This window comes from Vanessa tameamea, chromosome 23 (assembly GCF_037043105.1).
Source record: "Vanessa tameamea isolate UH-Manoa-2023 chromosome 23, ilVanTame1 primary haplotype, whole genome shotgun sequence".
Taxonomy (NCBI): Eukaryota; Metazoa; Arthropoda; class Insecta; order Lepidoptera; family Nymphalidae; genus Vanessa; species Vanessa tameamea.
In genome coordinates, this window is record NC_087331.1 from 2991413 (window position 1) to 3009031 (window position 17619).

The window sequence follows — 17619 nt, forward strand, 5'->3', positions numbered from 1 at the left end:
TTCTGGATTGCAATCCTTCAGATTATTATCGGGCATAGCCCTTTTCATAGCTCGCTCTAACATCAATTGGAGATTTATTTATTGTCGTATAAAATACTTGCTGGTAGGGCTTTGTGCACGTCTGTCTGGGTAGGTACCACCCACTCATCAGATATTCTAGCGCTAAACAACAGTACTCGATGTAAGGAATGGTTAATATTTCTTACCGCACCATTATCTATCGGTGGTGGTTACCACTTACCATCAGGTGACCCATGTACGCGTCCGCCAACCTGGGCCATAAAAAAAAACAAAGAAACCTTACTGCTTACTTTAAATTGTTAAATTTACATTCATTTGTTCTGCGTCACCGAAAAACGAATACGAACGAAATAGTCTAAATCGATTTGACAATTAATGTGCTATTATTATCCTTCTACATGTTTATGTGACGTAATTGATACTTTTATAAATATTCGTTATTAATGAACGTATTACACTAACTGTATGAAATATCAAGACGTATCGTTAAATTCTTGCTCGTATGTTTACCTTTTTAACTGCAACGGATATAGGTAATTATATTTTAGTTCTATATTTTTTTTTATATTAAAAAATAATTTGACTGCCTCGTCGAGACGCTAGTCGCTTATCCCGTGGTCCTGGGTTCAAACCCTAGTTCGGGACAATATTGGGTTTTCCTATCGAACATTCTCATTAACAGCACAGAGGTAATAAAGTGTGCACCTGTGTTTGTGCACACACTTGTGCACTATAATATCTTGCCACTGTTAGTAGATTATCCGCCAACATCTTCGTCATACTTATTTGACGTTTTTTTTTTTTTTTGTTTAGTTTACTAATTACTCAAAAGTTGATTGATCAATTTTGATATTTACACACACATATTGACTATTGAAGTAGGTTGTCCCTTATATTTTTAACGTATAATATAACGTATAATATATAATATATTTCAAAACATTGGAAGACATATTTTTTATTTCAATTTCATCAATATAAGATTTCCTTGAATTTCGTATCATTGGCCAATAACGTGAAATCTGAATATTTTATTATTTAAATATATGCATGATATCACGGACTATGAAGTCATACAACTAACATTAGCCCTTACTCGCTGATATTCGCCCACTTCCAATAATGTTGGGTCAAATTATTTGTCATAAACAATTGGATGTAATTACTAATCAAAATTAATATCTTATTCATTTTACACGTCATCTGTAAATAATAAAATACACCCTCATAAGTTACTGAAAATTGGATGGCCGGCAAATTCGAAATATATTTTTTTAAATATTTTTTTAAAAAGTTATAAGTACAGAGTTAAAAATAAATATAAAAATAGAGTTATTCATGCTTGAAACGGAAACAGTTAAAAGTAAAATCGATATGTGTCAAACTTTGAAATATTCGTAATTAGAATTTCTCCATTAGCTAAGGGTCAGTCGAAAATAAATCAATATCTATTAAGAGGCGGTAAATAACTATAATTATTTACTCTATTTAGATTCTAGATAGCAAATATTAGAGAAAGATCGTCGTTACCAAAATCCACGTGAAATGGAAAGTCGGGAGCAGTAGGATATCCGCGTTACAGAACAATGCTACCGGTATCATAACTCACAAAGACAAAGAATCGAGCGCTTATCTCCGTGAGAGTGTGAGTATCATTCGTCAGTCAGAAACTAATTTTGCTCGATAAAGGCGTCTGGATACTGCTAGAGAAACGACAAGTTCTCTGCGAGATATTCAAAGTGAAGCAAACCGCAACAACGACTGAATAATGACCAAATAAGAAGGACCAATAGACGTAATATTGCATGGCGAGAAAAACTTAATAGTGGGTTCAATTATGATGCCCAAATATTCAGCTGCTTCTGAGATAGGCCCTATGAATGTTTGTTGCAACTACTGTAAAGCTTTAAGGTGGAAAAACGAGTCAAAAGGCATTAGATATAGATATAGATTTTCTATTTTATTAAACGTACAACAAGATCGCATCATAAAATAATTTCGTCTCTAACTACATACAAGAGAAGTTACATGGATATTATAACTAGATTCTAAATATCTTTTAAAATATATTATAAGTGAAGAAGGAAACACGCGGCGCTTTCAGTAATATACATTAGCATAGTGTGTACAGGCGGATAGATTGGATGGCCACGTGTTATCGTCGATTTTATTCTTATATAACAATATAAGTCAGTATTAGCTTCCCAGCTCACGAGTTGGAATTACATTCCACGGTCCTAACCTCTTATTAGTGATTTTATTGCATCATTGTAGTAGTAGCCGTGCCACGCTGCTTTTTCGGGTGTTGCCTAATGGACCAACATGCCCGGGGAAGTACGATTCTCTCACTAAAAATATACCGATACGATATGGGAACCCTCGCACACATTTCCTAAAGGCCGGCTATGCACCTGCAAGCCATTTTGCAGATGTCCATGGGCGGTAGTAGTCACTTTCCATCAATTCTTCTTCTTTCCATCAAGCCTGATTGTTTGCCAAGTATACCATAAAAGATAAATCATCTCCGGCGCTAACACGGTTAGAAAAGTTGGACAATTATTTTAATTCTTCATAGAAACTCAAATACGTATTAAGATGTGGTTTCACAGCGGATAGACAACGCAATTTGTTCATAAAAATAATGCTTAGTTAAGGTAGGTAGGTAAGTAACTCGAAAGGCATAAATTAATCAACGTAAAGAGTTAAAGACTTCGAAGTGGCAGTAGACGTGAACTTAATAGAACAATCATAGATCAATATTCGTCGAAGTGCACAATTTGAATATTATTTGTGAATTAAATGGCTGTCCACAACAATTACTATGAGAAATGCCTAACTGAGCATAGCTTTGCTTCCACACTGACCAAACTATTGAATACAGGTGAGAGACTATACGTCGCACGTAAGCTTTTAAGGTACATCTTCACTAAGGTTCCTTATTGCTATAGTTACAGTAAATATATCAATAACAAAACATATTATTTAATGTACTATCCGTTTTCAAATGACTCATTTATTGGGTGATATTACTGAAGCTAATTTATAGTCGTAGGTAGGTAGTCGTTAACCAATATCATGGGAATGTCTTCTTCCTCGAAGACGGTTAATAAATTCAATTTTTAGTATATCTAACCGTATCAGATCTACTGTATCAGAACTATGAGCTCAGTTGAGTCGTGAGCAGCGTACGGTCAGTTTCGACTTCGATATATTGATTCGACACATTGAATATAATATTGAAAGTTCAGCGAGCAAATATTGTAAGATAATCTTGAAAACCATAACATATCAATTATCTTAAAGTAATTATAAACTTTGCAGGAGGGTTAATTTAATGATGCGTTCAAATTTAAATAAAGGAAGTGAGCTAGTGTAGATAAACAACACAAAACATGTAACGCCTTAGTTGTCGTTGTTTGGCAGGGTATTGACTGTGTAACGTTGCAAATAGTGCCAATGTGCCAAATAAAATATATAATAGGTATTGTATAATTTAAGTATTATAAAATACCATTACAAATATATTTTTAATTCTGCATGAATTTTAAATAATTGCAAAAATACAGTCTCATTTTTTATTTATTTTGCCAACGAAATGATTATAGTTGGCATATCATATAAATCTAATTTATTCAGTCATTTGTACTAGTTGTAAAATTCTTTGTTTTTATGAGTAAATAAGAAGGTTTTATTAGTAAGAATGTAATTTAGTTAAGAACACGTAGTTGAAGTAAAATCTTTTTGCGAAACAAAGTTGTTCTCCAACATGAACGTAAAAAAAAACTTAGTAATCAGATTTACCACGAAATTTTAGTGTCGTTTCATCGTATGAATTTTTCGCTTTAAAGATAGTAACAACTTTTCTCACTGTTATTTAAATCAATCCAATCGTATTCCAATTACGAGTACGTAATTCCAACATGGATTTAATTTTATTAATTGGATTTCCGACTTAAGTTGTCATAACTCCATTTATAAATTAAACATAAGTTGAATTTTTTATTTTACATATATATTAAATATCGTTCTGACCAAATAAAATAACAAATGTATAAATAATTATCACGTGAAAACGTAACAAGAATACTCGCAATATATCCATTTAACCACAATAAATGACTTAGATAATTATTTAAACATCTAAATGGAAACATTAAGCTTACTTATTCATAGTCCAAGTAAATATTTGGAGGTAGGGCTTTGTGCAAGCCGGTTTGAATAGATACCACCCACTCAACATCAGGCACATGTGACGTAACATCTCATTTCAAAGATGGAAGTGCTGATCCACCTATGATAAAAAGCACCCACACATGAAAAGAGACTGTGAAAATGGTCTAAAACATCTTTATTTTACGGTTTATCTATATGAAATAAATAGATTTTGACCGTTTTACCACAGAAGTAGATGTTTTTATGTCAGCACTAGATGGCGGTGCAATATAAAAACTTTTATACCGTTCAAATATTGAAGACGTGAGAGTGAGTTTATCTATTACGTCTTATCTTATTCGTTCCACGTAATAGCTGTCAGAGGTTATAGACAAAGGATAAAGGGTACCAAACACCTTCATACCCCATCACATACGCGGTTGAAGTTTCCCGCAGTAAATCTGAACGTCGGCCAGATTTTGCTTGTAATATATATAAAATAGCCTTACAATCGTTCGATTCTCGAAGTTTACCGTCATCTATAAGAATAATTATTAACATTGTTACCTATCAAGCGCCGTAACAACTACGTCAAGGAGAATGTCACTAACGGACTGCCTATATTAACTTTGACATATGCAAGTTTTCGCACGATTTCTTCATGGTGACCGGAGTCAGTACAAAATTAATAATTTACATGTAGTTTCTTCTAGGAAAATATGATTCCATTTGCAGCGACCAGGAGTTGAATAGAGACTTTGTTTACACTCCTATAAAAACTGTTCGGACAGATACTCTAAAATGGACGATCGCGTCGATTTGCCGTCTAATTTGCCATTGCAACTAGCTGCTGTGGCTGAAATCTTCCTGAAGACATCAATATCATCATCATCACCATAATTTTCATTGTTTGATTAGGATCCAAGTGCTTTTAGCTAATTCATATCTCCTGGTTATAAATGAGCAAGTTCAAACATTATGCAAATGTAGCCAGATTTTATTCGTTCGGCAACACCCCCACATTTGCGCTCGTAAATTATCCGGCATATTACCAAGTTCTACTGTTTCTTCTGAAATACACCTTATTTTGCCTGACATAAAATAAATCTTAAAATCGTAACACTTTTCCCGTCACGTACACTTTCTTGAGAATACATTTATAAATTACTTTAGAATATTATATTATAATTTAAAATTGTATATAAATATGTTAGTATTTAAGGTAGATTTGAGTACCTGACTTTTTATCTCACCCTATAATTTTTAAATTTCCAATATTTTTATTTTTATTGAAATATTGTATTTATCATTATGTAAATTTATTAGTTTATTAATAAAACTTCGATTATTGAATCGCCATTGTTTTAAAATGTATCTGTTCGTTTTGTGAGATGGCAGCAATGCCTTGTCAACTTCTACGTCAACTTTTCGATTTTCTTTAATATCAGAAGTATTCTGTTCAGAGACAGACATGAGTAAATCATTAAGTTTCTTTACCTTTTATAACAAAGCCGAAGAGCAGACGTGGTTTATAATATATTTTATGGTATAATTATCATTATCACTAATTTTATAATTAATTATACAATGATTTTGTTTTATGATTATATTTTTATTATAAACTATTATACTATTATAAATATTTATTTATATCTTATAAGAATAAAGAAGGAATGACTTGGATTCGATAAAAAAAACTATTTCAAAATTTCTTAATTATTTATTCTTATAATTATTATTATATATATTATAATAAATAATTAAGATATAAAAATAAATTACTATCAAAAGTAACTTTATCCTGTAATAAAACAAAAGCAATTAAACGCTATTAAAGTCTCAACGATCATCAATTAAAACGAACTCGAGCGACTTGAAATGGCTTCAATCATTCGCATTTGAGTTGTGTAAATATTGCCATATTTGCATTTTCCGATCAAAGCTTAATTGATTGGCTATTAGCCTTCCTGGAATGTAAAAGTAATTTGTCATTTCTTCTTTATACTTAATGCTTTATAATCGAAATGTCTTTAGACGTTCTTCTTAACATTTCAAACTTAGGTTGGCATTACACGAGACTCAATAATTTTAATACTCGTTTCAACCACAGGCAATTATTTAATGTAAGCCTGTAATTTTTTTAAATGTTTTTATATCATTGTATTGACTAATCAGTTGTATATTATATGTGAACAATTATACACTATGTATTCAAGCGTTTGTGTCAACACATAATGTGTTTATTTAAGATATTGTATGAAATTGTTTACGATAAATATTTGAATTCATTTGATAGCATATTCTTAATCATAGTAAAATATTGCTTAGCCGTCGAAAAAAAATTGTTTTAGTTAGAAAATGGTAAAGGTGATGATGTGCATTGCCCCGCATGGCTACGTCATGGTTAATCCTGACTAAGTTTAAGGACTATAGTTATAAGAAATCTTATTACGCTAGAGAATTCTTACAGCTCTAGTACTAGTTGAGGAACGATGCCTTGAAAAAATCACTGTTAATTGAAAACGCAGCAAAGTTTTTTTTTTATGTACTATAGTAAAATATACAAGTAGTTCATATTATGTAGTACAACCAAATATATATACATTTATGAGCTCTTTTATTTTACACCTAATCTCCGCACAAAAATATTATACATTTATTTTTAAAAAAAAATTTAAATATTTATGAGACTTTATAATAGAAAAAGGTAAGTGTAAATTATTTATAACAGACTCAATGAAAACCTTAATTTATTTACGCTCTATGTTTATTAACAATAGATATTTAATTTAGCGTCGTCCAGACATGAAAATTTTCTGCCCTTATACTTTCAATTACGTCCAAAAGAACTTATAATATTGCAATATTATTTCTAAATAAAAGTAAATAAATATTATTTATTATTCTAATAACTCATCTAATAATGTCATGATTTATTAGTAACATTAAATTACTTAATAAAACTTTGCAATAAAACTAACATCGCAAGCGAAAAATTGAAAATTAGTTTTAATATTCAATTTTTGAGTCTTGTATCCGCGACGTTTTAACGTCTATTTAATTGCATTATCACCTGAGTGGGTTTGTTAATATTAAAATTATAATTTCTGCACATAATGTACACAAAACATATGTGTATTATTTATTTGTTTGTAATTCATAAGAGTGTTAATATAATACGTCTTATTAGGTACCAACCGTTCAACTAAGCAGGTATGCCTACCCCTCCTACGATTGTATAAGAATAGGTAGGTATAGGTACGTACGTATAGGTAGAGGTAAAGGTAGTGAAATATAAAATAGCATTCCTTCTTTATCTATCTATATATATCGCGTCAATCAAATTTTAACAAATACAAACTCCACGCTTTTCATCAAATTAATTAATTATATATATTTAAATAAATGATTTAAAGTTAATAAAAGGCAATTATCCAATAATATGTTGATCCTTCTCGAAAGGTAAATTCCAATAGTTTTGCCCTTAAAATCGTAATACGGGTAATTCCGAAGGATCTGCTCAACTTACATTCGAATTCAGTCGCGCAATATTTATGCGATATCCCGGTGTAACTATTTTAAATCAATAAATTCGATTTTAGATGTTGTTTCGCATTCAATTTATTACAATCATACAATATTATATTAAGAGCCGAGATGGCCCAGTGATTAGAACGCGTGCATCTTAACCGATGATTTCGGGTTCAAACCCAGGCAGGTACCACTGAATTTTCATGTGCTTAATTTGTGTTTAAAATTCATCTCGTGCTCGGCGGTGAAGGAAAACATCGTGAGGAAACCTGCATGTGTCTAATTTCAACGAAATTCTGCCACATGTGTATTCCACCAACCCGCATTGGAGTAGCGTGGTGGAATATGCTCCATACCTTCTCAAAGGGAGAGAAGGCCTTAGCCCAGCAGAGGGAAATTTACAGGCTCTTTATGTATGTATGTATACAATATTAATTAAACTTAATTTTATGGTTTCATTAATATAATTACTTAAAAGAAATGTCGTCGAAAAAGAGATAGTAGATGTCATGGTATTACACGAGAGAAAAGGACAGTAATGCTATACATTAAACTCCATACTCACTAGCTTGCGGCGAGTGTTTCTTGCTCGACATGACGTCATTCAGCTCGTGTCAGCTGTCACAACGGACGCACACAATCATCGAGGACAGCAAGCAGACCAAATCACGTGTGACAGAGACCGACTAAGTGTTTCCTGGTACTGGAAAGAGAAAAAAGACGCATAAAAATATAATCATATGATCCACCAATCGTTTGAACTTTGAAATGAAGAATAAATCTAGTAAAACTTATTAATAGCTTCTCTTTTTGCTGTTATAAAACATATTCGTACTGCGCACGCGCCCTGGCTTCAGACGGGGGCGATTTATTACTAGAGAAATTAAGAAGTGCACTAAACAAGAAAATATTAAGTAAATATATTAAATAATGAATTGCATAACGTTTGAGTCGTAATTTTACTGTGAAAGATATATAAAAAATTGTCTCGGTTTATCATTATCAATAGTAGCCTTTATTATCAATGGTATTCAGCACACATTCTGTTTATAAATAGCTTTTTGGTTAATTGCAAAATATAATACCTAGATACAAGTAACTAAACAAATATATCAAGATTTTCCCATAGACGATTTACTACGTTTTACTGACTTGGCACATTCCTGAAATATTACAATTTAATAAAATACATAGGGGAATGTAGCTATTTTTTTTGTATCGAAACGAGAAAGTCAGCTAGGCAGACGACCGTATCACTGTTAACATGCCAAATACATTTTATTATTAACATAGAATTTGATGAGTCTCTAAAGTAGATGAGTATTTTGTATATCCATTGATCATTCATCAATCAATAAAAAATGATTATCGTAATCGAAAATATCAATACGATAATTTTTTAGTTCAATAATCGTCACGAATATTCATCTCCCATTTCAAACTTGATCTTAATACCATTTGCAATTGTAACTTAGGACCTTGGAGTAATAGTAGTAATAGATCAAAATAATAATTCAAAAATATATAAAACCTCTTTTAATTACCTTCATTGGTTACAGATAGCTGGTGTAGGAGAAACGAAATTGTGATTCATTTCGGAAAAGTGTGAGGATTCTGTCAGTATTAATGTATGTGTGTGTAAAAATCCTTTAGTATTCATCATGTGTTAATAATTGTAATAAAATGATAACTTTAATAAAATTGATATGCCGTCATATAAAATGCGTACTGGCGACGTCTAGACTAGGAAATAACTCTAAATGGTCGAATTGCGTGCAGTTATACAATATGAAGTGGGCTTCAAAAAGAAATTGGAGAATACCCAAAATAAAAGCCTGTTTGCCTAAGTTAAATTAGTCTCAATATTTTTCCATTTAAATCAACTCTGCCGTTATGGCAACGACACACGCATACATATCCATAAAAATAGGACTTGTAAAATTGTGGTTTTGTTTCATATTGTTTGAACGAACACTGATAACTGATAAAAAGTGTAGTGTAACTAACTATCGGAAGGAAGTCTAACCATCTGAGCAGAAAATATTACGTCTATTTCCTCTCTTCCATAATCCGATGCGCTGGCGATTCCAACACGATTGGAAAAAGTTTTCAACTCTCTCATTCTCATTTCTTTCTTTCAGGCGCAGGAACCAAAAGCTTTAAGTGCTGTCTGAGGAATTTTAACACAGCTAAACTCTGCTAACTCCCAGTATTTTCTCGGCTAGAAAACCTAATTTTTTTTTATTGGCGCTTCCAGGGTATCGGAGCCAGACCTTCAAACCAGAACCTGGACATATACCGGACTATATTCTTATGCTAGCCACTAGAATACGAAACAGTCAATCGAGAAATGTATATAATATTGTGAACTAATTACAGATGTAGTATCATATTAATGATCATATTCAGAATATTCAGATTCTGATATAATAACATACTCTTTATTACAAAAAACAAGACCCATATTAACCAGCAAGATAACAATGAATATTCTAATTCTAATTATACCTTGGACATTTCGTATTAAATATAAAATGTACTTTATGTAAATTGACTTAAAAACTATTTTTGAATTGAAAGAAAGAATTATATCAGAATATTTGAGCACAGGACTACTGCAGGAAAACGCAATACATTTAATGGAAATCTAAGGCATCGTTAAAGGCAAAATGTATTTACCTAACTATTCTCTGTACCATAATTTAAGGGTCACATTTCTCAGGAATGCTTTATGTAAATTCCACTAATTACACATGATTAAATATGACGCAAATACCAAATGTAGTCTCGTTAATTATTTAACCATAAAAAAAAAATTGCATTGCGGTTGTAATGGCCAGTATTCAAATAAACTATATGTTTCATAGTTGGCACTTTGGCCTTTTAAAGTATATTTGATAATATAACGTATTGAGTATATATAATGTATGGGAAGAAATTATGACTTAGGTTACCAATTGAAAAGATTAATTCTACCAAAGAATCTCACTTACTTTTTTAAACAATTCGTAGGATTTTTTATATAATTAAATAAGTTAATAACATAAATAATTCCAATGATTTAAAAAATATCCATAATAATCTTAAAACAACTTCGGTGTGATAAACTATTTTGTACAATTTCATATCTAGTTATATTTATAACACAACACAATTGGAATTATCATATCATGGAATTCCCACGTGTAAATTGGTATTAATTACATTCGAAATTGTGTCTTTAACTCATGGGGATAGGGATTGTTTTTGATGTTTACGATTATTCGTGTGACGAACTATTTCAGAAAGTGTAACACGATGTAGACACGCTATATTTCCACGTTACGGCGATAAGCATGCGATATAGGGTTTTAGCTTATTGTTTTTAAACAAAAACTACTTTAGCTGTAAATGCTGTTTAGTGGGCGAGTTGATAAGTAGTGCTGTTTCTTCTTTCCAATGTCAAATCAATGATGACAGAAAGGGAGAACACAGTGTTCAAAATATAAATCTAATAACCCACTAAATACAATTATAAATATATTATTAACTTTAGTATAAAAAAATTGAAGTCGAATGATAATTATAAAAATACTGCTGATTTTTAAATTAAATCACAATACCAAGAATTGTAAAATGATCTCTTTATCATTTTAATTACAGATAGAAGGAACAAGGGATAACAAGGTATTGTGACAAGGATCTCACAAATCACCGTCCGCCATCTTGTATAAAATATTGTATTTCAAAATTATTCATATAATTTTGATTTTATTAAAAACAACAAAACAATAACCAATACTTTAGAATAATTAGATTTATATCATAATAATAAAGAAATGTGGATAATTGTCAGTCATAAAACTAAAATTTAATCTCAATTTAATTTAATCTCAACACCGTTTTATATAACTTTATGAAATTACAAAAACGTCCTGACTTCCTACGTGCCAGCAGCGACAATTTTCTCTCTGACTGCGTCAGGATATTAAGCTATAACTGAAAAACAATGCAACATATTAACATCTATATTATGTTTCTATCTGTTGATCTTTCACGGCCAAACCACTGGACTAAATTTGTTGATATTTGCTATGCAGCAAGCTTAAGCTCCAAGAAAAGACATAAGGTACTTGTTTATGCCCAACTCCTGATAATCGACCCCTAAAACTTCTCCTGACCTATAACTATTAAGTAAATATCAAGGAAATTGATTTTCAATAGAATAACAACAGTACTTTTCGCGTGAAACTGGAAAAAAACTAGCTTTTTTATAATATTAGTATGAAACTCAAACTCATAATCGTTATACTTACACATTGATTTTCAAAGTAAAAACCACCACAATCTTGGAAGAGAAAATACCCTAACATGTGTGAGACTCAATTAGAATGTAACACTTGATATTAAATATTATATGAATTATTAATATCTGTGCATAGCAGACGAGTATCTGTCACTTTGTCTATTAAACATTATAATAATCTATTTTTAATCTGGTAACATGAATATTGACAGGTACTCGTCATGGCGGGAAAATTGATTCTCGGATGTATATTTTTAACTCGATACGCGAGTAAAACATTATTATATAATAAAATCTAATAAACAATAAATCTAGTTAAGACATGTGATGAAACTGGTGATGGAAACTCATAAGGGTTCTTTTTTTTGTAATTTCATAACCATAACGGCGATGGTTGCCTTTGATAGTGCTCGTCCATCTGTTCTCCATCAGAATATGCCCTTACAAACTGCAACAAAAGTAATTGTTGCGAACAATATGCGTTGACACGAGCCCCGTTTCATAACAAGGTAAAATGTGCAGGGCGAGAATGTGCCGGAAAGCGTTGAACACGAAAATCCGTCACCATTTCAAAACAAAATCCGTTTGAACCATTATGAAGTTTTGAATTAATAGTCCAAAAAAGCTCAAACATTTACCATGTTCTAAAAAATACGGAGATTCTTATCGGTTCTTCTTCTCAGTAGAATTTACAATCATATTCAATGTAAAACTACATTGAATATGATCCAGCAAAATGAAGATTCAAAAGTATAAAAGCCAGCTTGAATAAAGTTTTTTTTTTTTTTTAATTCTTGTACTGAAGAGCAGCCTAATATCGGTAGAAATAGATTAAACTGGTACATGATTCTATCACTATAACGATTATTTTACGAAATATTTTTTTCGTGCAATAATTGCCTTAATTGCGGCATCGAAGCCATTTTGACAAATGGCTACTAATAACTCGAAAGACTAACAAGTTAATCTTAATTTATAAATAAACCATTATGATTTTAAGCTATTATTTATTGTAGTAGTAGTGTTTTTTTGTTAATGACAGATCGATAATTTTTTACATTGCTAGGTTTTTTTTTTTTTTCGCATTAGACATATGGTATGATGTTTTGATCGATAAAAAAACGATACGTGAACGCAAAGTACACGAACAACAACAAGTATTCTCGTTTTAAATTATACTAGCAAAACACGGCGTACATTGTCCTACGTGTGTACACCAATATTTTCATTGCTGTAGAACGGTAGGGGAAATGCTACAACGACGATAAAAATGACAAGCTTAAAAAATATAGTACCTTCGATATTCAAAAAAATGTGCCAACTATGGTGATCGCTCAAAACAGTGACGCAGTTTATTAACCTTAAATACATTTTTATACATAATATATGTCTCATTATTATTGTTATAAAATTTTGCCGCTCTAACCGAATTCGGCTTCGGCTCAAGGGAGACCGGCTAGTTAGTAGTAACGTAGGATATATTATAGCAAGCAAGTGTGTGATCAAACACAGGTATACTTTCTATTCCCAGTCTTTATTTAATGGGATGGCAAATCCGATACACTCAAAGAAAGAAAATAATTCAGGTCCACGACCAATGACTTAACGTGCTTTTCGAGACACAGATAAATGTACACAATTTCAACATCTAGACACTGACTGTGACAGATTTTCGCAAGAAAAACACAATAACTCTTTACGGGCCTGACCTGAGATACGAACTCATGACTATCTGTTGCCTAGCGACTAAATCAACGAGGCTGTAATTGATACTAAAATGACAAGCAACTGTGTTCGTCTCATATTTACATATGGTAGAAACAAAAGCTGTAACAACATTGAAATGTCGGAATTTTTTAAAAATAAGTTAATCTCAAGAGAGACTATACTATTTGTATTAATGTGTATATGTATGCGTAAATATATTCACTTGTATTCTCCTAAGAGACTTCAAGAAACGAAGTGCATTAAAGAATCAATAAACAATTCATGACGCGATCAGATCTACGCTGATAGAAGTTCTAAGCTGATTGCCTCAATCGATCAGTAAATCTCCAAAATGCGATTTAATGGTGGAATGTCGTAAGCATGATCACTGCCATTGAAGAGATTTATGTGCCCGTACCGACTTTGCAGCAGGAAAATAAAGGCTTAATCTTTTTTAAAATATTTCTTCTGATAATAATTTATATAATGTTTATATAATTTATATAATGACATGTCACGATAGTCGCCCTCAATTCAATCGAAAAATAAATAATTTTATTGTGCTCAATTCTAATCATATGGTTTATCTTATTATTATTTATTATATAATAGTTTAATGTATTATATTTCTTAGTTTTAATTATTATGCTTCTGTTTAATTTATATTTTCAATAATTACATTCTGTAATATGACAATGCATGGTGAGACTACCTGTAAGTAGTAGAACTTTTGCCTTGATAATTTTGAAATGTAATTTTTTATTATTTATTTTGGATGTGATATTGTATCTACTGTTGGTTGTCCTAATTAAAATAAAATAAAATATAACCTAATACTATATAATATAATACTCTATTTCAAGCTAAGAAATCTTTACGCCAAGTCTGAGGGAATATTTTTTATAGTATAGCTAGTGGACGGGCTAATTGGCCACCCGATGAGAAATGGTCACCACCAACCATAAACAAAAGCTCTCTAATAAATAATAAACATTCCTTACATGGCCATTGGGCCTGTGGTTACACTGGCTCACACTGTACCTCTGTACTCACCCTTTTAACTGGAACGCAATAATACTAAGTATTGCTATTTGACGGTAAAATATCTGATGAGTCGGTGGTAGCTACACAGACGGGCGCAAATCCCAATCCAAGTAAGTATAAAAAATTATACAACTTATTAAAGTCACATATTTTGATACGAAATATTAAAATGATATCGTAGGTAAATGATTCCCATTTTTAAGCATCGTAATGAGTTCTATAAAAGATATCAAATCAAATCAAAATATACTTTATTCAAGTAGGCTTTTACAAGCACTTTTGATATTTAAAGTAAAGCTAGATAGATAGATAAAGCTATCTCGAACTTATTTACTTGTCATGTATCGCCCAATAATATTTTGGAAATCCATAATATTATTATAATTTCATAAAAAGAACACGTGTGTAAAAATTCACACACAGTGAAACTAAATAATTAAATTATTATTTTTTTGTGTCTTTGATGTGGAGCATTTTCTTTCGATGGAATTTCAAATCACGATTCTAAAGAGGTTTCACTTCAAAAACTAATTTTCTTTGTAACATAAAACTTTCAATTCCATAAAATAACATAAACATTATTATTTATTATACAAGTGTTTTATTTTATTGTGTCAATCGTCTAAAGCTTTGACATTTTGATAACAATATAACTCGACGAGATAAGAGATTTGCATTTCGTTCGACTTATCAAGGCTTATCAGATATTGGTATAACAGCTTTTGTGAATGCTGAATGTGGAAGGTAAGATTTATCACAGTAAGGTAAAATCTCGCTTCGGCTTTTCTTTAAGATAGTCGTTCCTTGAATATGAATGTTATTTTGATATTTAAACAAGCATATGTGCTACAAAATCTAATTCTATATACATTTTTTTTTACATATCACCATATATATTGACCAAACGTGATTTTTGCTTTTAGTCGAAGATTTTTACAGCTATTGTTTCAAGTATCCTTTGATTCTTAATAAACTCTTTAATGCTTTTTTTTTCAGTTTCAAAACATTATTTAAGTTGTATTAAAATGAAATTGATATCACACGAAAATTGCACGTTTTTGCTCAAGCGTTTCGTATACAGTATAAAATTAAAAATCACTCAAATTGTTTTACTTCTTTCTACTTTAACGCGACCTGCAATCTGTGGATGTCACTGTCATACAGTAAGGTAGCGATTTCTCAAAATTTCTATTACAATGAATCGCTCATCTCTAGCCGATGATCTTACACCTCCACTACCAAATATGTGGTTGTAGCTGCCAGTCTCCTGGCACTGTTTTAAGGTTTACTGCGTTGAAGAACGTGGTATATTGAACGTTGAGCGTTTAGCATTGCGCAACTCTTAGTTATTTACAGCTACGACTTGTGCCATCTGTACTGGTATTAAAAACCTTTTTATTGATTTATATCACAAAATGTCTGCAGCGTTCCGGTTCACTTTTCAAAATGACAAATTGTAGTTTATTACACCTAAACTGTACAAATGACTCGATTTAACTGAAACTCAAATAACCCATCAGCTGACTCTTAAGCATAACGAATAAAACACTTCATTAACTCTTTCCCAAGAAAAACACTTAAAGACTATTTTCATTGTGAAATAACTGTTTTTCTAAGATTGTGTTTTCCTAAGATGTATGTGTTCTACGAGATGTGTACGCTATTCTAAATAATACTAATTATTTATAATTTTAAAAAAACCACATCCATCAATTAAATGTTCCATAAATTTTAAAACAACAAAAAAGCAACTCAAATACTTAAGCCTAATCTCAATGGGCTTACTGTTAACTTTAATAGTTAATTTAGAAACTTTAGTAGAGAATTCAAAGACCATTGTAGAGATCAAATATACAGAGTGCTTATATAGTAGCAAACTAAACTTTACCCATAATACACATATCGTGCACATTTTTTTTCAATATTTCCCGAATGAGATATGAATTGATAATAAAAAAATATATAATCTGTAAGCTCATTACTGTCATCCAAATTACATATACTTACAAAGTAATTAGTTGTGTTTAAATTAACTTCCCAGATTTCCTTAGAGCCCTTGTAAAAAAAATTGACCCTTTAGCCTTTTCTTTTTATTATATTTCGGTGAAATTGTATACTTTAGTAATTGATTGCAATTTTGTTTTATCTTTTTATGTTTATATTTTTACCTATCTATAAATAGGTAAAGATAAAACAGCTTATTACCTTCTACTGATCTGTTTATCAATCGATTAACTTTATTTGTTTCCAAGTAATGTTTTCATTTAAAAATATTAGACCATGAAAATTATATACTACAAGGTGAACTCAAGTTATTATTTATCAATTATCACAAGGACAAATACTTAAGAATTTTACTATATCTGAGTTATTTTACGGTAATCAAACATTTGTGGTGGTAGATTCATCAGAGTGGTAATAAAAATCTCTTATGAGTGGAATTAAAGTACTCGTATAGTTTCTGAGTGATATCAAAGACTTTTATTAGTCGCTCTAAGTAGCCTCGGATTATCTATAACGGCAATTTATTATTTATTTAGGAGATGACCTGCTGGGCCCACACTAGCTGTTTTAATGTACTTTTTTTTTACAATACGTTACTTCAAAAGTAACGTTATATATAGTATTAGTAACAAAATATTAAAGTATGTTCTGGTTTAAAACCTTGGGAAACAGAGGCCCCGAGACTGCATTGCTTAGAAGCTTCTATATGTGTATTAGATTAATTATTCGTGAATATAACCTTTTAATTAAAAACCTAACCAAAAATAACGTCAAAAAATATAGACTTTATATCTTCTATTGTACAATAGATTATTACGTGAGTATAAATATTTATTTAAAATTTATTTATTCATATTATTCCATACCCAAACTCT

At 30.9% G+C, this 17619-nt stretch overlaps 2 protein-coding genes across 6 annotated transcripts in view; one reads left to right on the forward strand and one right to left on the reverse strand.

Moving 5' to 3' along the window:
• The window catches only part of LOC113397704 (YY1-associated factor 2), a 318077-nt gene that overhangs the window by 250669 nt on the left and 49789 nt on the right, over positions 1–17619 (forward strand). The gene's annotated exons all lie outside the window — the stretch shown is intronic.
• The window catches only part of Mctp (Multiple C2 domain and transmembrane region protein), a 177896-nt gene that overhangs the window by 118954 nt on the left and 41323 nt on the right, over positions 1–17619 (reverse strand). For all 5 annotated transcript variants that reach the window (XR_003368844.2, XM_026636117.2, XM_026636116.2 and 2 more), the window contains exon 2: positions 8270–8407. Coding sequence is in view for 4 of the 5 variants with exons in the window: in XM_026636117.2 (XP_026491902.1) it covers positions 8270–8300 (31 nt within the window). In the remaining variant the exon portion in view is untranslated. The remainder of the gene's footprint in view (positions 1–8269; positions 8408–17619) is intronic.